This window comes from Squalius cephalus (assembly GCF_949319135.1).
Source record: "Squalius cephalus genome assembly, chromosome: 23".
In the NCBI taxonomy this organism is placed as follows: domain Eukaryota; kingdom Metazoa; phylum Chordata; class Actinopteri; order Cypriniformes; family Leuciscidae; genus Squalius; species Squalius cephalus.
The window spans coordinates 6,871,982-6,894,077 of NC_137144.1; the positions used below are offsets into that span (position 1 = coordinate 6,871,982).

The 22,096-nt window shown below is 39.3% G+C and overlaps 1 protein-coding gene across 1 annotated transcript; it reads left to right on the top strand.

Annotated features, from left to right (window-relative positions):
• The first annotated feature begins 9,054 nt into the window (after positions 1-9,054).
• On the top strand, positions 9,055-19,134 carry tmem276a (transmembrane protein 276a). Its single transcript, XM_079859679.1, has 4 exons — positions 9,055-9,620; positions 10,339-10,452; positions 14,497-14,634; positions 17,138-19,134. The coding sequence occupies exons 1-4, from the start codon at positions 9,275-9,277 to the stop codon at positions 17,386-17,388; spliced, it is 849 nt and encodes a 282-aa protein (XP_079715805.1). The 5' UTR covers positions 9,055-9,274; the 3' UTR covers positions 17,389-19,134.
• Positions 19,135-22,096: the final 2,962 nt, after the last annotated feature.

Below are 22,096 nucleotides of genomic sequence, written 5' to 3' on the forward strand. Positions count from 1 at the left end.
AGCACCAAGTCTCCTTCGTCGCCATTGCCTAGCCCAGCCTTCCTCTCCCTCCTCTTCTGCCAAAGCCATCCAGTTCTTCATTCTCGTATCTGTTGTCTCCCTTCACCCCCTTGGTGTCATGATTCTGCCATCTAGTCCTTGTCATTCTTTAATTCTTGAGGCAGGATCATGACTGACCCATGTTTTGTGTACAGGCACATGGCCATTTGTTTGGGCCATGTGCTTGTGTTGTCTCGTTCTCTTGCCCCGCCCCCTTGTTATCCTCGTTTTGTCATTATTGCTTTACCTGTGTCACCTGTTATGTTATCATTAGTCTCCCTATTTAATCCCCTTGTGTTTGCTGTCTTGTGCCGGTTCATTGTTACTTGTTACATGATACATGCTATCATTCATTGTGAGACTTTGCTCTTCTCTGTGAGTACCCTGTCAAGAGAAATTTCTGTTTCTGTATTAGCTGTTTATTTGTAGTCTAGTTACATCAAGTCATAGTCTAGTTTTGTCACTCGTTGTCCTGTCTGTGTTTTGCCCCATCGTGGGTTTAGTTTTCCCCATTATTGTCATCAATAAACCTTGTGTGTAGTGCATTCTGTCTGCGCTTGGGTTCATCTCTGCATCCTCATAACAGAATGAACCGGCCAACAAGGAACCCAGCAGACAGTATGTCCTCTTTTGTTGAGCATAACCCGGACGACCTTGCACAATGGTGGCTGAGGGCTATTTCCGATGCAAGGAATGGCAAGCTGCCCATTCCTCCCCAGGGAGAGCGGTCTCTGAAGGAGTATGCCCGGGTCGCGAACCAGAGGAGGCTATTCCTACCTGATATCCTCCTCAACCGCTACCTCATTGCGGGTCTCAACGCTCCTCCACCCCTGGCAGAACGGGAGAAGCTGGTCTGCTGCTCGTTTGGTGAGATGGTGGATTGTTTGTTGCAGAGGGAGTCGCGGGGTTCCACCTTGTCGTCACCATCACCCAAGCTGTCAGTGATCCCGGAGGGTCGTGTCCTGGCTGTGGTTACCCAGGGGAATCAAGCTGGCTCCACTTCCACCCCTGAGGCATCAGTCGTACCCGAAAGTCTCCTCGGCAAGCGAGGGAGACGGACCTCATGGGAGTCGGCATCAGAGTCCTCTGCGACGGAATCAGCCCTGTCAGAGACTATCCTCCATGCCCCAGTCACAGCTCCTGTTGAGCTTCCCCAACCAGTCGCTAGTCCAACCATAGCATCTGCTCCGCGGCCAAGGAGAAAGAAGAGGAGGAAGGGAGCCTCCAATCCTCTGTCTCTGTCTGTCCCTGAGCTCGCTCCTACTGAAAGCGCCGTCCCAGATTCTACTGCTACGGATAGCGCTGTTCCAGAGTCCGCTGCATCAGAAAGCGCTGTCCTAGAGCCTGCTGCTACGGATGGCGCTGTCCCGGAGTCCGCTGCTGCTGAGGGTGCTGTCCAAGAGCCCACTGCAACTAAGAGCACGGTCTCAGAGCCCGCTGCAACCGAAGGTACTGTTCCTGAATCGGCTGCTGAAGGCGCGGTTCCAGAGTCTGCAGCAGTGAGAGCTGTTCCCGAGCCTGCAGTCGTGAGTGCTGCAGAGAGAGCAGCGGCCGATTCAGCTGCTGAGGCTGTTTTGCGCTCAGTTTCAGCTAGTCAAGAGATGCCGATCGTCATTGCTGCAAGAACCCTGTCAGAGTACTTATCCCGTCTTGTCAAGATTCTAGAAGTCCCTGTCAGTCCTGCCTTGTCCCCAGACCCTGATCCCAGGCCAGCTGCAGAGAGCGCTGATCCCAGGCCAGCTGCAGAGAGCGCTGATCCCAAGCCGGCTGCAGAGATCGCTGATCCCAAGCCGGCTGCAGAGAGCTCTGTTCCAGCGTCAGCTACTATCAACGCCACTACAGAATCGGAGATGGGGAGCGTCGATTCCTATTCTACTTCGGGGAGCGTTGATTCCTGGTCTGTTTCTGCGAGCCCGGCACCTTCTCCCACTCCACAGTTGCCTGCTGTACCCCCTGTCATGATTCCTGTCCTGTCACCCGCTGTACCCCCTGTTTCTGTTCCTGTTGCGGTTTCCATCCCTGTCAAGCCGCCATGTGTTTCCCCGGTCACCCCTGTCTCCACTAAACCCCGGACTGTTTTCCCCAAGACTTTTCCTCATGTGTCCCCATCCAAGTCTGCCCGGACCCCTCGCCATCAGCCTTCGTCCCGTCATCCTAAAACCTCCGTTCCACCCATCCACCATGGACTTCCCCCCATGAACTTTGTTGTCCCGCCTCCTCCCCTTCCTTGTTTGTTATTCTTGCTATGTCACCCGGACCCTGTCGTTGTGTATTCTTGTCTACCTTTATTGTTATTTGTCATGTTTTGTTGGTTTGTGTCTGTGTCACGGGTTCTGTCATGATTCTGCCATCTAGTCCTTGTCATTCTTTAATTCTTGAGGCAGGATCATGACTGACCCATGTTTTGTGTACAGGCACATGGCCATTTGTTTGGGCCATGTGCTTGTGTTGTCTCGTTCTCTTGCCCCGCCCCCTTGTTATCCTCGTTTTGTCATTATTGCTTTACCTGTGTCACCTGTTATGTTATCATTAGTCTCCCTATTTAATCCCCTTGTGTTTGCTGTCTTGTGCCGGTTCATTGTTACTTGTTACATGATACATGCTATCATTCATTGTGAGACTTTGCTCTTCTCTGTGAGTACCCTGTCAAGAGAAAGTTCTGTTTCTGTATTAGCTGTTTATTCGTAGTCTAGTTACATCAACTCATAGTCTAGTTTTGTCACTCGTTGTCCTGTCCGTGTTTTGCCCCCTCGTGGGTTTTGTTTTCCCCATTATTGTCATCAATAAACCTTGTGTGTAGTGCATTCTGTCTGCGCTTGGGTTCATCTCTGCATCCTCATAACTCTTGGCTCCTCCAGTAGTTCTGCCCTGTACGGATCTGCCTGGGGCTTCCCAGTCATCAGGTCCGCTGATCCCGATCGCTCCCCGGGGTTAGGTGCCAATATTTAATGAGTTAAATGCAGAGGACAAATTCTGAGTATGGGTTACCATACTTGGACTTCTCATTCATTCTACTACATCACAACTCTTTGGTGGATTTAATACATGCAACCCCTGACAGTTACAGGAAATTTTCTTATTATTATTATACTGAAAAAGTAGTCCATCTATTCATAATTAGACCTGATTATTACAACGTACTTTTGGGTGCATTCCAATCATCTTCCACTGTTTACTGGTACAGTTTCTTAGCATTTTTTCTTACATGTAAATCCTGTAATGACCTAGCCAATCAATATCTAAGAGAACTTCTCTACCTACGATCCCTCCCCCCTGCCCCAGAGGATGAAAAGAGGGAAAAGAGTTTATCTTGTTGAAATCTTTCTTTCTGTCATCTTTGGCTGGCTTACATCTTAGGCACTATTCTTTATAAAGCTGTTTTGAAATTATTTTTATTGTGACTAAAAATATATGTAAAAAATAATTTAATTAAATTCCTTCAAAGATCTCATGAACCAATTTACTCTGAAGAATCTATAATTTAACATTAAGACATTTCTCCAAATAACCTATAGACACTAAGGAACCCCAAACTGTTCTTGATGACTTTTACATTTTTTGAATAAAGATGCAAAAAATCACATTTGACAACCCATTATTTTAAGTGCTGTAGTACTCAATGACAGCATTCAGAGGATAAAGACGTTCTTAAAGTCATACCTAAAACATAAAGGGATCACTACTCAACTGTGGTGATCCAATATGCAGTTTGCAAGTGCTAAACATGGCAAGCAGAGCAGGACTGATGCTCTACCTCCATCATCTGGCAGTGAAGAGTTTCTTGTTTATGTCCACATCTGCTGGTGATGTAGACTTATTTACACCTGGCTAAAAAACAGCTTAGATCAGTATAGACAGGCTTGAAATCCAAGACGGCCTTAACTGTTTTTAGATGAGCCATGCTATCCTGTGATGATGATAATAATAATAATAATAATAGTAATAACATTAATAATATCGCTTTAAAAACAACATTCTTATGTCAAGAGTTTTTATTTTATTTTTTTTAGATCTATTCAGTGAGAGTCATACTGCATAAAGTTGCACTAATGGGGGAATTACAGAACAATCCATCCAGGTCGTATGCATTTCATATCGTATGCTGGGCGGTTATTAGAGGGCAAAGGTGACTAACCCTCCCCACCCCACCCCACCCCACCCCAACAAAGGAATGAGTTTTCAACCGAGGGAGGCCCACAGCAACAACTATGTATGTATGTAATAATAATAATAATAATAATAATAATAATAATAATAATAATAATAATGCATTTTTTTTATAACACACTTTTCATCAGAGATCTAAAAGTGCTACAGGTTAAAAACAAAAAAGATAAGCAGTTCTTTAAAAAAAAAAAACATCTAAAGGGGACCAAAAGCTTTGCTAAAAAGAAATGTCTTAAGGCCTTTTTTAAAACAGTCAGTGAATGTATGGAGGAGACCGAGGATTTTTTGTGCTATATCTCTCAAAATTTGATACATGGTAGCTACATTTGTGTCACAGTTCTGTCACCCTTGTTCTGGGTTTTCTCTTGGTTTGTGACAGAGCTGTGACACTCCCGGTTTGTCATGTGTTTGTGTTGTTTGGTCTGTTGTGAGCAGTCACGTTATGGCTGTCATGTTATTTCCTTGTGCCATGTGCTCTCCTGTCTATTGTCTAGCCCCTCCCATCTTGTTATCCGATTATTGGTTAATTTGTCCCACCTGTCCTTCTCGTTACCCTCCTTTGTTTGTTCCTCTATTTAGCCTCCCTGTGTTTGTAGTCCTGTGCTGGTTCGTTTGTCCTAGTTGCTTGTTCCTGGTGTTTCCTTCCCGTTTTGCAATCTGAGTTTTTAAGTTTATACCTTGTCTGCCGGTTAATAAATTTCCTCTGCATTTGAATCCTCGTCTCACATTCATCCATCCCGTGACAATTTGTCAGCTACAAATATAACTCACTTAGAAATGTACAACACAAACACAAATGATGTGAGTTAATGTTAAACACAAAGAGTTCCGTTGTTACAACCTATTCCCCACTTCTGGGGTGAGTTGTAACACAGGCTGGGGATAGATGTGACAATGAGAGCTTTTTTTGAATAAAGTGAGCAATTTAAAGTAACAAAAAACATTGTAGTGTATTTCCTTAAGGATTTTACATTTAGGACAAAAACAATTGCTGCATGTGTGTGTTTGTGTGTGTGTGTACTATATTCCTATCACATAACAGTTCACTCACTAGCTATTTATCACTCACTCACTAAAACGCTGGATGGAAACGCAGAAATGTGCATAAATTCTAAAGATGTGCACAAAAAAACGTATGTGCTCAATTGAAGCAGATATTTTTTTTTTTACAATCTGATAAGAAAACATGTGAATAAACTATGGTGGAGTCATATTTACTAAATAAATTCCTCAATGCACAACAAAAAACTCAGTGATTTTGTCTTAACAGGAGGTGTGATTTATAACTGGAATCATCATAAGGGGTTGGTTGTAACATTTTTAATGAAGTGTTACAACTATCCCCACTCCAAACAGCCATAACTTAGCTACTTTAGACTATGCAATTCAAATAACTGCATCTACAATTCAATGATTGCTATAGGCAAAAAACAATCTTGATACAATTTTTAACTTTCCTTCCAGAATGTTTTTTTTTTTCATAAAATGTACAATGTTGCTCACAGTAACATGCCACTTCTACTGTGTGCTCAAAAGTAATGCGAGTGTATGATATTGATGGCATCGCCTTAGCTATTTTCTGACTTGTCAAACTGACAGTTACAACACTCCCTGGTCTCTGTATATAGGCCTATGTTTTTATGTATGTATTTGTCTGTTTTATTAAGGAATAAAAACTAAATCTGTTTTATTTAAAAAAAACAACAACATGTTTTGTTGTTTTTTTTATATTATATTTAACTGATTTTTTAATATATATATATGGGCCATTCCACCATGGGTGACATTTGCTTGTTGTAACCCTTCAAAATTAAACTTTATTTTGTATCTTTTTTTTTTTTAACACTGATTCTATGCTGAATCTATGCTATGAATGAGTGTGTGCATGTGTGTGTATGAGAGAGATTGTACATGACTGTGTGTGCATGAGATTTCTGTGTTGAAGTGATGTAGGCCTACTATGTGCTAGTAGTACTTCACAGTGAAGGAGGTGGAAAGAGAAAGAAGGAGAGAGAGAAGAAGAGAGAGGGAGGGAGAAAGAGGGAAGTTAAGACAAAAAAAGGGAGAAAAGAGAGGGTTGCGGGTGTCTCTCGCTCCTTCCATTGCAATATGCCATAGGTGGGTGTTTCTGCACCTGCACAGTATGAGTTCTCTCCATCTTCTACAAAATATAAGGAAGACAAAGACAACATGTTTAAGTCACTTTGTGGTGGACTGGTTCCCTGGAAGTACATTTACATTTACATTTAGTCATTTAGCAGACGCTTTTATCCAAAGCGACTTACAAATTAGGACTAAATTGAGCGAGCATCATGAAGAGGCAAAAACAACGCAAGAAGTGCTCAAAATACGAAGTTCAGGCATTATTCAGAGTAGCATAAACCCGATAAGTGAGGTTTTAAAGGGAAAGGGAAGGGGGTTTTTTTTAAGGGAAGGTTAAGTGCTCACGGAAGAGATGGGTTCTCAGCTGTCTTTTGAATGTTGTCTGGGATTCTGCGTTCCGGATGAGGGTGGGGAGATCATTCCACCAGCATGGAACTGTGAATGAGAATGTTCTGGAAAGTGATTTTGTGGCTCTCTGTGATGGAACCATGAGACGTCGCTTGTTGACCGATCGTAGGCTTCTGGTAGGGATGTAGACTCGTAGGAGTGAGTGAAAGTAGGAGGGAGCTGAGCCTGTGATAGATCTGTAAGCAAGCGTCAATGCCTTGAACTTGATGTGAGCAGCGAGAGGTAGCCAGTGCAGAGAGATGAACAGAGGAGTGACGTGGGCCCTTCTGGGCTCGTTGAAGACAAGACGAGCTGCAGCGTTCTGAATCATTTGTAGAGGTTTAGTTGCACATGATGGAAGTCCGGCCAGAAGAGCATTGCAGTAGTCAAGCCTAGAGATGACCAGGGCCTGGACGAGAAGTTGTGTTGCATGCTCAGTTAGGAAAGGCCTGATCTTCCTGATGTTGTGCAGTGCAAACCTGCATGATCGAGCTGTCTTTGAAATGTGATCTGTGAAGGTCAGCTGGTCATCAAACGTTACTCCAAGATTTCTGACCGACCTTGATGGGGTTCACATTGTAAAACTAATGCTAATGTCAACAATATAAGTAATTGCAACCTTAAAACTCATAATTCAGGTGAATAGTGTTATATCAACTAATATTTACAGTATTTAATCAACAAAACAGAGGACTCTACTCACTCCTGTTACTTTAACTCACTCCTGTTATTTTACATGTAAGTAACATGACTGAAAGTAACAGGATTGAGTTTTTAAGCAAAAAGTTATCAAATACATGACACATAGCAAACATGCTAATAGCAAGAGTCACTGAGAAAATTCTAGTGACTTAACAAAAGTTCATATTTTTAAAATAAACAAATAAAATCTAAGAAATTATTTAGGTAACCAAAAGGACAGTATGTCGAGATCTATCTTCTCAGTCATAGTTACAATTTCATGAAATATACAGAAATTAAAGGAGAACTTGGTAACTTTTTTAACTTAATAAAACTGTCTAGAATTCATTTGGATGGTTAAACAACCTGTTCTGGTGATATTGGTGACTTTCCCCGCTCCCCCCAGCGTTCCCAGGCGGAAAACCAACCTTGCAACTTGGGGACTACCGTCCCGGCAAGATAGAAATTGGAAGTCTCGTGAGAAGCGAGAACGAGCGCGAAACACGAATTGCTTTATGGCAATTCGACATAAACACACACGCATACATTACCAGATTACCCACCTCGGTAGACATAGCTCCACACGATACAGTTGGCTTGCTCCGATCAAAACAAACGCACATGAGCAGCTGTAGAGAGGGGGAGGAGGCCGCCGCAAGTGAGTTTTTTACGACCATGTTGTGAAATATACGCCCCCCCACAGCTGTAGGGGGAGCTCGTGGGGAAAACATGCGACAACAAAGGAAAAATCAGCGAAGAAGTGACTAGAGTTCGCTAGAGTTGCCGAGTTCTCCTTTAAAATGAGAGGACTTACTTATGGTCTCCCCATTGCCTTCAGAAGATCCTGATGATGCAACTTCCTGTTGAAAATGTGTCTCTGAAAAGTTTTTCAGAGGGGGAATGTGTTAGGGCAACAGGACTGAGTGAAAACCCGGGGACACGACTAAAATGTGTATTTTATCTAAAATATTAGATAAAAACATTTCAATAATTTAAAGCATAGATTGGATATAAAGTCACACAACAATCCCCAAAAATGAAGATTTCTAAAGGATTTTAATTATTACATTTCATGGTAAAGTTTAGTGATAGAGAGTGGCGACATGCAGAAAATGTAGTTTTTATTAATGTTTTTAATTATACATTTTAAATTTGTAGTTAGCTTAATGTGCAGGACATTTTGCTTAATAATAAAATGTATTAGAGTTCATTTTCATGCAATTTTATACATACTGTATAATGTCCTGGGGACAGAAATGTCACCCATTCGGTGGAATGGCTCTTTTATCAAAGATCGATTGAATTTTAATTGGCATAGGCTACTACTATACTACTACTATTAGGCTACTACTAATAAAATAATTATATTAAAACCTAGGTTTTTAAAAGCAACAAACCAAAGAAGAAAAGCGCGTATTCTAGTATGACTAGTCCGGGTGTCTTATTTATCTTTTTTTTTTTTTTTTTTTTTTTTTTTTTTTTGCATTAGGCTACAATATGAGAATTGCTGAGGACAAACTGATTTTCTTTTTTACACCAAAAAAACCTTTAATGTCAAAATATCCTGCATTTTTATCCATTACAATTAATTTTCCTTTTGATTTTTGATTTATTTATTTATTTTAGTTTTTTGACGTATCGACAGGCTTTTATAAGATTCGCCCGAATATCCTTTATGGAGACAGCGGCAACACAGCTGTTGTCTGACGAATCCGGAGCGCTTTCATCAGCAGTCTCCAGTGTCGGCATTGGTTCTCCTTCATCCAGACTCCAAACGAGCAGCAGCAGAGGACAGACATGTCTGTCTAGAGCTCCAACACCATATGTATCGTCTTGTTATGTCGGGTTTAGGATGATATGGGTTCGGTGCAAAATGTGACAGTTGTCCGCGGGCATCATGAGGATATTAACAGCATCCGGGCTCTTCCTGGCCTTCTGTTCCATCTGGCTCTTGACCATGGCCATCAGCACAGACTACTGGTACGAAACAGATGCGCGGAAACACCGGGACCGATGCAGAAAATACGCCAGCAAGAGAAATGACCCAGGATACATATATATTTCCAACCAAAACCTCCCTCTCCGGATGCGACCGCAAGCGGCTCCTCTGCGGGAATCCCTGCACCCTGCGCCCGCCATGGAGTCACGCTGCAGCCGCCGCTACAACTCGACCACAACCGGGCTGTGGAGGAAATGCCACCGAGAAGGGTTCGATCTGGAGAACGAGGATCTGATTTTTAAAGGTGATGATGCTGATCAGGCCCTGTGTGAGCAGTAACCAGATTCCGAGTTGATTTTGAACAGCTGTAGTGTGTTTGTGTGTTTGTTGAGCATATGTGAATGAGTGTTGAAGAATGTTTGGCGCTATCCAGGGTGCTGATCTCTCACATCAACACTAGACTCACGCTCATGTTCACACATTCATCACATTACTACTAAAAAACAGAAACAGATGGAGTCTGTCAGGGCAGTGCATGGGATCCATTTGACAAAACACGTGTTATTTTTTAGGTCCCAGAGACCCCAAGCCATTTTAATAAAGGAAAACACTCTTGTTACGTTTGTTTCCCTTTTGAGTTTCCTTTTGATAGCTCCAACAACAAAAGCAGTATTCTAATTCTACTTAATCTAAAAATAACGTCTTCTTTCATGCATTGATGATAATGATCAAAATGCAAATGATAGCCTTCCAGGGCAATGAGATGCAGATTTAGATGCAGACGCCTTAGCAGGACATGAGAGTAAATTGACTTGGTTGACTGATGTTGTTTGTGGTCCAGTTTAAATGTTTATTGATCATAATCCAAATAAAGGATTTGGCACTCAAGTTAAGGGCCTGCAAATGTGTGTAGACGTTTTCAATGACTTGTTGTGACTGTTCCAACATTCAAACACACATGCACTCATCTGTGTTAAAGTGATCCTCACTATTATTACTGAAGTTTCTGTGAATTTCTGCAGGTTTGCTTCAACGCTGCACGCCGGTGAAGTATTACTATTCCTCAGCGAATATCCCACGAAATCTGCCTGTGAACATCACCAAGACTATCAGACAAGACGAATGGCACGCTCTCCGTAAGTCAGATCATGTCATATTTACTGCAAGGTTTGAGTCTGATATCATCATAATATCATCATAATATCACATATATGATATTATGCCATATAATGAGAATACAAAACCTATAACCTGACTGACATAATATGTGACAGATTGTTCATGATGTATTTGTGTTCATGATGTATTTATTTAATATGTATATATATATATATATATATATATATATATATATATATATATATATATATGTATTTAAACAATAATCTATATATACTGCAATAAATACACTAAACTAGTGTTTACAGTAACACAAACTAGATTACATCTTTGATGTAGCCTGGTCAGAAAGTTGAAATCAGTTTGAAAAGTTTGAAGTCTGAAGGTATAAGTAGTTTGAAGTTTGAAGTGTTTTAAAGCCATGCAGTCAATCATTTATTTATAAGGCACTTTATACAAAAGCTTTAGCAGCATCACAGTGATAAACCGACTGATGTTCAAATTTGTAAAAAGTATTTGAACCACTTATCATTTTTAGTGGAACCTCTTTTATATAATACTCAAAAAATAAATAAAAGACAAGGCCTTAAAATTTAAGCATTCACCAAAATTCTGCTCTGCATTTACAGCCCTGAATACAGAAAAGTTGGGACATTTTGTAAAATGCAATAAAATCAAGAATCTGTGATTTGTTAATTCTCTTGAACCTTTATTTACCTGACAAAAATACAAATAAAAGATTTTCACTGACCCACTTAAGTGTATTTTGTAAATATAAACATATTTTGATGGCTGCAAAACAGAGGCAAAATAAAAGTGAAAAGCTTCTAAAATATTTGTACGATTTTGTAATAAAATGTACAAAAATCACTTGCACAGTGTGATATATGTCCTGCAGTTGTGTCCTTACAATATACCAAAAGTTCCCAAAGATTTTTAATTTCAGAGAAATTCCAATTTTAAATAATGGCTCGCCCCTGGTCATTGTCGCCTGTCAATGACGTAATATCCACGTTATCCCTGGTTTCCGCTTGCACTGCCATAGTAACCATGGCGACAGACGTGGACAACTGCGTTACGTCTAGCGGCACGCTCACGCTGTTGTTGTTTGTTCAAACATTATGGACCATGGCAAGCAGACTTTGGGACAAAAGGAGAAATGAAATGAGGAAATATCAGCGCGGTGTTTTCGATATGCCGAGAGCTTTGCGTCCGCATTCACGCAAATGTAGAGGTGAGCAAATGTACATAAAACTAATCAATGTTATATAGCTCAACAACATGATGATGTTAGAATATGATCAGTATGTTATTCTAATGTTGATATAGCTTACTGCTAGTCTCATACAGATACACTAACACATAGAATAACATTATAACTATCAACACACTCAAATGCAGTTTAGTGTGATAGTGTAGAGCAAGTGAAACAGCGCTGCGTTACCTCACAAGTTTCATTCGTCTAATAAACTGCCCTGTGTGAGTATTATTCAGCACTAGCGGGTAGTTCAGTAGAATGAAATGTCCTCATTCCTTTATATCCGCTTTATATCTGCGTGTGGCGCGTGTCTCTCATTAGCAATCACGCCCTGCTTCATACCACAGTCATGTTAAAAACATCAATGTATTCACTCATCCATAAACATTATTAGATCCATCGGCATGACGACAAGTTCCATAATTCCGCTTATGCATCATCAACATACGCCTTTGTTATTGTAAGAGGTTAGCGACCCCTAGCGGCGAATAAAATGACATATTGTAGCTTTAATTTAAACTCTTTTGAAACAGTCCACAATACGTTGGTGAATCAGTTATAAGTGAGGGTATCGTGATTGAGTGTAAAAAGAGCATCTTTAGAGCAGCTTTTCACTTTTTTTAGCTTCTGTCACAACTTTTTTTTGCAGTGTTGCAGCCAACAAAAGAGCATCTGTCTTTACAAGCAGAGATGGGTCATGACTCACCACTTTATGCCAAAAACCATTGAGAGAGAATTGTCAAACAGTTCAAAAATAACATTTCTAAATGCTACTGTGTTAAATATAGCCACATGTGCTCAGGAGTACTTTGGAAAACCGTTGTCACTGAGGATAGTCTGCCCCTGCATCAAGAAATGCCACTTGAATCTCTATTACATAAGGAGAAGGTTAGGGCGAGTTCTCTGAGCCCGAGCTCATCTCAGATGATCCAAAACACACTGAGAATATGTACCAGGGTCAAAAGAGTCCACATTTCTGCTTGTTTTTTGGGAAAAAAACAGACATCAAGTTCTCAGTCCCAAAGACGAAATGGACCATCCAGACTTTCATCAGCAACCGATGTAAATGCAAACATCTGTCCTGGTATGGGGTTCATCATGGGTGACTTGCTTATGTGTGAAGGCACCACTGATGTGGAGACGTATGGAGTCACAGAGACATAAACTGCCATCAAGATCTTTCCTGGGAAGCAAGACAGTGCCAGGCCTCATTCTGCACATGCTAAAACAGAGTGGTTTCACTCTGCACTATAGAAGGGATGTGCCTCATCCCTAGTCCATATCTGTCTCTTATTGGAAATGTATGATGGCCCATCATGAAGAGGAGAATCAGACAGTGACGACCACAGACTGTTGAGCTTGTATAAGGCAAAAATGTGAAACTTGTGAAACTGCAACAATTAGTATCCTCAATTCCCAAATGATTAAAATGTGTAATTAAAAGGAAAGGTGAAGTGACACAGTGTTGGAGCCATCAAAATCAAAACTTGTTAAAATACAATTAGGTCGTTCTGTGAAAACTTAAAAAATATTTTCTTTGTAAGAGAATTAACAAATCACAGATTCTTGATTTTATTGCATTTTACAAAATGTCACAACTTTTATGGATTTGGGGATGTATATGCTTGTTGCATTGTCATCATGTTACAGTCTACTGAATGTATCCCTTGTGAAAAAGAACTATTTAGATTTTTTTAATTTTATATAAAGACTACGTATTATGGAAATAATGCACTTTAAAAGAATATACATAAGTGTGAACTGAATGTTTTCAGACACTTGCATGTTAATTGTAATTAAATAAAAATGTATTATAGTTTAAATTTATATTAAATACATTTTTGACCCACTTAAATAGGACTTAAGTACATCTTTATTTGTAATTTCATTATTGCGTATGTTGTCTTTGAAATATGGTTAAAGTGTACTGTTGAATGTACTGACAAGCAATTATGTTAAACTAAAATACACTTTAATGTAATTTCTATTAAAACATCATGTATTTAAATATATTTGTAATTACATATTTGCAATGATGAAGTTGGGTTATACTTTATGGTAACACTTTATTTTACAGTGTCCTTACACGTTACATGTAGTTTCTATACTATACATTGTGCATAATTACATGCAACTAACACTAAACCAAACCTATTCCTATTCCTAACCCTATAGTAAGTACATGTTGTTAATTATCATTAACCAGTGCTTAAATGTATAATTACACTGTAACAAAGACAACTTAAAATAAAGTTTAACCCACTTTACTCTAAGTTTCCTTGTTACAGTGTAAATATACATTTAAGCACTGATTAGTGATAATTAACAACATGTACTTAGGGTTAGGAATAGGGTCTTTAAAATAAAGTGTTTCCTGAAGTTGTAATTTAGTCCATTTAAAATAAATATATATTAACTTTCAACAGATTATAATATTGCACTTTACATGTGCTGTATTATGCAAGCCAACACATCAAAATAAGTGTACAAGAAACGATTATAAAGCAATAATGATTTACATATATTTATGTATATATATATATATATATATATATATATTATTAAATGTATATATATATACAGTATATATACATTTAATAATTTGACATTATTACAAACTGCACTTAAAGTGTCCTTAAGTTTTTGTAAGAAATGCAATGAAAGTGGTCTTAAGTGGCCTTTTATTTGATTAATATTATATTATCTGTGAGTGAAAATATACGTCTATACAAGATTTGAAGTAGCCTACTGTAAAAGTGTACATTAAGCGTATGAATCCTCAATCTCTCTGTTTTCCCTGCAGATTTGCAGCGGATGACTGCAGGTTTTATCGGTATGGCTGTATCCATCATTTTGTTTGGCTGGATGGTTGGATTGCTGGGCTGCTGGAAGCACAACGAGCTGATGCAGTATGTAGCGGGACTGCTCTTCCTCATGGGAGGTGAGACTCACTTGTGTAACACTACAAACAACCACTAGGTGGCAGCTTATTACTGAGAGAAGAAGAAATGGCATGTTTGGAATGGCATATTACTCCTAGTAGAAGTGTAGTATGTGCACTGTGCACAGTATGCAGTGTTTCTGTATGCACAGACTATTGTATTCCACAATGCAAAGTGCTCAACTTGACTTTTTCATTTCCATTGCGTTGAATTAACTCTTTACCCACCAGCGGTTTTATTTTTAAGTTGCCAGCCAGCAATATTTTTGATTATGTTCACAAATCTTTCATGGCCTCCAGAGTATTTTGTTATAAGAATATGCAAACAGTGAATGTATCAGAAGAAAGAGCAGAGCATCTGCATTTAAACAAACAAATGAACAAAAATCATTTTTCAAAGGTGTTTTATTAACAAAGTTTGGTGTGAACAAATGATCTATCCATTCAGCACGAGAGTAGGCCTAGATACACGTAGCCGACTCACCTATGCTTCTGGACAGTTTTTCAGCATCCCTCCATCACGCCGTCTCTGTCACAGTTGTGTTCAGCTTGTCTTAGTTATCATGGACTTTTAGTTTGTTTTCCTTCACATCATGTGTTCCTTTGTTGGATTTTCCCGCCACTCCTTTGTTTCTATGGTTACTGTTATTAGTTTATTCTGTTCAGGTGCATGTCATTCATTATCTTGTTTGAATCACTAAGGTTACGTTTACACGACAACGATATGCTTAAAATGGAGACGTTTTTTCTTTGAGTTTTCCGCGTACAGACGACACCATTGTCAAAACGATCCCCATTCGCACAGAACGACTAAAAACGCTGTATTCTGCTGCCAGGCCAGTAGATGGCGATGAAACACGGTAGACTGAACATGTAATACGCATGTGCATGACGTCATCGTCAGAGAAGATCTTCAGAGATTCGCGTTTTTATTGTTAACACGGAGACGGTGTTGTGTAAGCTCTTCCCTCACAGTCCTTCAGTGTTCGGTCTACATTACATTTATCCTCATTAAACTTCTTCATCTTCGTCTGCCATCCTGCAACCACCTGCTTCTTCTGGGCTGCGTTTAACTCCACTTTTCGACATACACTTACAAACTTCCTAAGCACTTCCCCTCTGGGAAATTTTCGCCGCCATTTTCAAGTGCGTTCAACTTCGTCAAATTAACGAGGGAAGGGCATAAAAAAATCGAACACAGTCCTGGGCTGAGTCCGAAATCGCCCCCTATACCCTCGAATAGGGCGTTATTTGAGGGGACAGCCATCTGTAGTGGTGTCCGAAACCATAGTAGACGTTGAGTGCACTTATTCAATCCCACAATGCAGTGCAATAACGAGTGTACAACCGATGTACGCTCAACGGCTGTCCGAATTCCCTAACCCGTTTTCATTCACTCCTTCAAGTGAACTGTCTTAGTGGACAAACATAGGGAATAGTGAATGAGGGTTAAAGGAGAACTCCGGTCAATTTTAACATTGAGCTAATTTTTTTGTACATTTGGAGTGCTGTCAGTACAGAGAACAACGACAAAAATCGGTGTTGCCTACACCGTGTTATCCTCTTTTTAAAATTTGCACCCTGTTGACTTCAATGGGGCAAGTTTTAAACCTGCTTTTAGCCTCTTAACATCCTTGATGTGTCATTACAAGTGCACAGGTCATGTGAGTGATTCCTTCAGAGTGAACGCGGGTGAATCTGACTGCAGTAGATGTGAAAGATATGAATAAAAATGATGTTATTTCAGCCAGCGCACATGCCTGTATTTACATCCTGTTTTCGGTTGAAGTCCAAAGTAGTCGATTGTCGAGTTCGGGCGCATGATCGTACGTACTAAACCTATGTGTGTGAACTCGACAATCGACTACTGTGGACTTCAAGCGAAAACAGGATGTAAATACATGTATGTGCGCTGGCTGAATTATTATAATTTTTATTCATATCTTTCACATCTACTGCAGTCAGATTCACCCGTGTTCACTCTGAAGGAATCACTCACATGGCTGGGCACTTGTAATGACACATCAAGGATGTTAAGAGGCTAAAAGCAGGTTTAAAACTTGCCCCATTGAAGTCAACAGGGTGCAAATTTTAAAAAGAGGATAACACGGTGTAGGCAACACCGATTTTTGACGTTGTTCTCTGTACTGACAGCACTCCAAATTTACAAAAAAATGAGCTCAATGTTAAAATTGCCCGGAGTTCTCCTTTAAGGTGGCGATTTCGGATTCAGCCCTGGCTTACTCAGATTTTCTTCTTCTCTTGTTTTTCAATCCTGAATTTCAGAAGATTCGTAACAGCGCCCCCACAGTGAAATTACTTGGAATAACTTGTCAATGGCGGGGAAGTGTTTTATCATAAATGATGAAAAATCTCGTTATTGGCGGGGAAAGAGTAAACTGAAAATAATACGCACAATTTTTCGAGCGTAAACAATCTTTTTGTCTGTTTCATGTTGTTGTTATAAACTCACGGTGTTGTTTTGTGTGATTGTGCATCACAGGCACCTGCTGCATCATTTCCTTGTGCACATGTGTGGCCGGTATTAATTTCGAGCTCTCGCGGTACCCGCGCTACCTGTACGGCCTGCCGGAGGACATCAGTCATGGGTACGGCTGGTCCATGTTCAGCGCGTGGGGCGGTCTGGGTCTGACGCTGCTGGCTGGCTTTCTGTGCACACTAGCGCCCTCTCTGCACAGTCCCCAGACCACCACCACCACACACAAACCACGACAGGAGAACGGCATGGTGTGACGCTCGCACACTCCCACCATACACGCAGATACGTTAGCAAACACACGTCATACTGATGCAGACAAGTGTCTCTACATATCAGAGAAAAATGGCAAATAAACAGTCACATACACAGCTGATATTGTGCAGATACACTGCAAAACTTCTATAACAGGAAGGGGAAACAAACAATGATCGAGAATGCAGCTGAGTTAAACTTGCTGGCGTTTGAAGGAAAAAACTGCACTGGAAAAAAAAAGAAATCTTAATCAGTATTATCGTCTTATTTTCCAGGAAAAAAGAAAAAATATACCTTGCTAAGATATCCCTTGTTAAAAAGAAGTGCACTTAATTGTATTGAATGTGCACTTGTAGTGTATTTCAAATCTTAAAAGTATATTTTTACAATCTGTACTTGCAGGCATAATAATATTAATAAAATAAAAGGCCACTCAAGTGTACTAAAAAAGCACTTTCATGACTGACTGAGTTTCTTTACACACTTTTTTTGAAAGTGACCTTTGTAATAATGTCAAAAAGTTTTGACTTTAATGTACATTTTAAATCATTATGTTAATAATCTTTTGTCATGTTTTAAAGAAGTACACTTATTTTGATGTTGACTAACATACAAAGCACACGCAACGTACATAATTATAATTTTAACTGTTGTGTGTGATTTGATATTACATTTTAAGTTAATATAATGGAAATGTACTAAACTTCATCATTACAAATGTGTAATTACAAATATATTTAAATACTAGTTTCAGTATAAATGACATCAAATGTATTTTAATTTACTATAACTGCTTGTCGGTGCATTTGGCAGTGCACTTTAACCAACAGAATTATGAAATTAGATGTAAAGATGTAGGCTACAGAAGAGGGTCAAACTAACTGCACTGAATATACATTTAAACTATAATGCATTTTCATTTAATTATCAATAACATGCAATTCAGTGTCCAAAAAACAAAACAACAACATTACATTCAGTTCACACTTAAGTTTATGCTTTTGAAGTATATTATTTCCATAATAAGTACCCCTATTTAATAGTTTGCTAAAGTGAACTTCTATTTCACAAGGGATAACCCAGGTGTCAAGTACATTTATATTGTTTTTAAGGATATTTAGATGTTTTTACTGGAAAACAAAGCAAAAATACTGATTAGACTAAACACAGACAGACAGACATCTTCTCTGGTACATAGCTGATATTTTACTGAAGATTTGCGTCTCCAATGGTGCTCTCTTTCTGTCTTTATCTTTGCCTGTAATTATGTTCATATCTTTTTTCTGTCTATCTCTCTCTGTCTTAATGACTGCGTCTTTTGCTTTTCCCATCTGTTTCTCTCCTCCTTTCCTCCTGTTTATGTCTCTCAATGGATTTAAAAGAGTGGAAATGTCTCAGAGAATGACAGATTAATATTTTCATTTAATAAACTGTTCAGTGTTTTGGCTTTGCCTGCTATGTAGTAAAGAAAACAACAGATCAAGGCACAAATAATAAATACTTTTGTCCTCAGTGTCTTCCTATAAATGTTTTTTTGTTTTTTTAACTGAAAATGTCGAATAGCACAAGCAAAGTGAATTTTGGAGTCCATATGTGTAAATGAATCCTCTCTTTGTGCACAACCTCATTATCGAGGAGTCTTTTGAAAAGCAGTGTTAAGAGAAATTAGACTGAACATAGTTTGTTTTTAAAATTATGATATGATTTATGATTTTTTTTTCTAATAAAATGATCCTGATTCATCATTCATTGGTTATTATGTGATTCACTTTGTTGTTTTGAATTTATGAAACAATGTTCAGTCATAATGCCCGTGAGTTTTGAACATTGTGTGGGTGGGAATTTTTATTCCAGTATATTTTCTGGCTGGGTACATAAAACACAGTTAATGAGACCACAAATGAAATTATTTCTCTCTGTGGTTGTAATGTTCTGCAGCCTTTGAACTTTTAATGACTGCTTGTAATGGCATTTCATATTTCCATTAATGTTCTTAAACCAGGTGAAAATTTTCAAAAGGGCTAAACATAAACATTTAATAAAGAGCAGGACACATTTGAGAATTCTATGATGAAAATGTACAATAATAATAAAAAAACATAAAAACAACAGGTACAGTATAGTTGGCAAAACTTTATCACACATTTCATGTTTACAGGATGGCATTTTAGTGACTATTTACAGTTCTTATCTGCATATATCACTAAATGATTATATGTTAAAGTCCCCCTGTGGTGAAAATCAAGCTTTTAGTGTTGTTTATATGTCTCTGTGGTGTTTTTAATGTGCTTTAAGACAAACCATGTGTAAATTCATAAGTCGAGACCATTGCTGAGTATTTCCTCCTTAAAACTGCAGTGAACCAAAGACAGTCTCAAAAACACGCTTTGAAATCGCTGGTGTTTTTTGACGTCACAAACTACCTTGTAACCAATCAGATCAACGTGTGATCGTCAATCAGTGGATCTCTGAGCTGAGTGAGTGAGTGGAGGCGGGGCTCATTTGCATATTTATAAAACCGCCTAAATGAGGCAAGGGTGTAGAGTTACATTGAAGATATTTTAAGGAATGAAGAAAAAAAAATCATTTTCAAAATCATTTTGGTGATCAAAGATGAGTTTTAAATGATACAATTATTGACTACAGGGAGACTATATATATATATATATATAAAAATACCCTTAAATGCATGAATATTTTGCCAATCATTATTATTTATTCGGGTGTTTAGCGACCCGGATCTATATCTAACACAAATGGATCTCTACCTGACGCGATAATATAAAACTCTTGATATTAGAGTAACAATTACAGAAGAATAAAGTAAAGCATATTTTGTTACCCTTTGGAGCTTGGAAGGGTTCAGTTTGAGCAGATGTTTTATACCATCATCACTGTCCTCATCAGAGCTCATTTCCCAATGCATTCAGCATCTGGATCATATTTGTGATCTCAAACATACTCTCAAAACTATCATTTTCAACATCTTAAAAATCAATTTTTTGATCGCTGACAGCTTCTTCACTATATCCACCAAGTAACAGTGACACTAATATTTGATTGCATTCAGGACTTGCTCTGCAGTAAATCGCTGAGCCATTTCAAGTTTTGCAGATGATACTTCCTATCATTTTTGTTTTCTGCCTGTAGTAACTATGATTGAAACGTCACTTTATCATTGTGTATCAGACATTGCCACCTTGTGGAATAAAGGTGAATTGAATCTATTCAGTCATCAAAGATTCCTCGGGTCGTTAGCGACCCTATACAATTTTTTACAAAAAATGAATGGGAAAACAGACATTCTTTTATCATTTTGATTGATTGAGGAATACTAAAAATGTTTATGTCTAACTTAAAAAAATGAATGAGGAGGAGTGTGGTGAATGTTGTCCCAGGTCCCTAATGACCCGAGGTGTGTGTTTAAGGGTTAAATGTTCTGATTTGATTGAAATGTCAAGGTGGAGCCAAGGTGCCGGAGGACTGAGGCAGAGCTGGAGGAAAGACGGAGCCTGACAAAGCCAAAGCGGTGGAGGAACGTGGCTCAGTCAAAGTCCCGGAAGTTCATGGCATAGGCAGAGCAACGACTAAAAACCAAATCAGAGCCGGAGGGACGAGGGAGCCTGGTGGAGCCTGGTGGAGCCGTAAGGACGAAGGTCCCAGGTGGAGCCGAGGGGGCGAGGGCTCCATTCCATGCCTTTAAACTCCACAAGGATACCGTCCTTGACGTTGTTGCCAGCTCATGCACTCAGCTCATGTCAGACTCTCTATTGGGCTCAGGTTCCAAGGCGATGTTGAAATAAGTTAGTTGATCAGGGAAGAAGGAGGCATGAAACTGTGAACGTTTAAACATTTTAATTATAAAAAAACAAACACAAAACGAAAGTAAAGTGGCAGCCCCTCACAGACAACTAGTGCACACACATAAAAACAACATAACATAAATGTCCCAGGCCTGGTCCGTTCACGTCTCGTCACTCCTCCTTTTATTCATCCGGATCTCCTTCCGTGAGACTGGAGGCCGGTGCAGCGCAGGTGACACTCATTAGAAATCTCTCCGTTCCCACGGCTCTCAGCCTCGTCCTGCTCACCACATTCAACCACGTAAAAAACAAAGACAAAAAAAAAAAAAAAAGAACTGTGAGAACTGAGGGACTTTTTACACGACAACGTTTTCAACTAAAAATCAAAAATTTTGTGTGTGTTTTGGCTTTTCATTTACACGACAATGCGTTTTGGTGGCCTGAAAACACAAAAATGCGTGCAGGCAGACATGGAAAACAAAACTAAACCAAACAATCTGAACATAATCCTGACACTTACATTATGCTGTTGATTTTTTTTTTTTTTTACATTCAAATCACTTTTTTTTTATAGTGTTTTCTTTTCGCAATATTTTAAGGACGTTTTAATGGGACTATTACAATAGTTATCACAGATGGGCTGAGGATGAAGACGAAGTGAGGAAAAGCAGATCTAAAATGCAGCATAGTCTTTATTAAACATAACAAAAGATGATAATCCAACAACGAGTGTCATAATTCAGGGGCGGAAGCAATATGCAAGTAAACTCTTTATTTGTAGGTCAGATGACACAGAAATAACACACGGGTGGGCTGGTGGCGCAGGGACTTGATGGTCAGCGTGGAGGTGAAGACAGGTGACGGTGAATCCAGTGAAGTGAACATCCAACACGACGAACACCATGAA

What these genes read in the sequence shown, in the direction of transcription:
- tmem276a (XM_079859679.1), top strand. Translation starts at nt 9,275, where the DNA reads ATGAGGATATTAACAGCATCCGGGCTCTTCCTGGCCTTCTGTTCCATC. An exon ending in CGAGGATCTGATTTTTAAAG is followed by an intron (nt 9,621 to 10,338) that starts GTGATGATGCTG and finishes GAATTTCTGCAG; the next exon opens with GTTTGCTTCAACGCTGCACG. An exon ending in ACTGCTCTTCCTCATGGGAG is followed by an intron (nt 14,635 to 17,137) that starts GTGAGACTCACT and finishes TGTGCATCACAG; the next exon opens with GCACCTGCTGCATCATTTCC.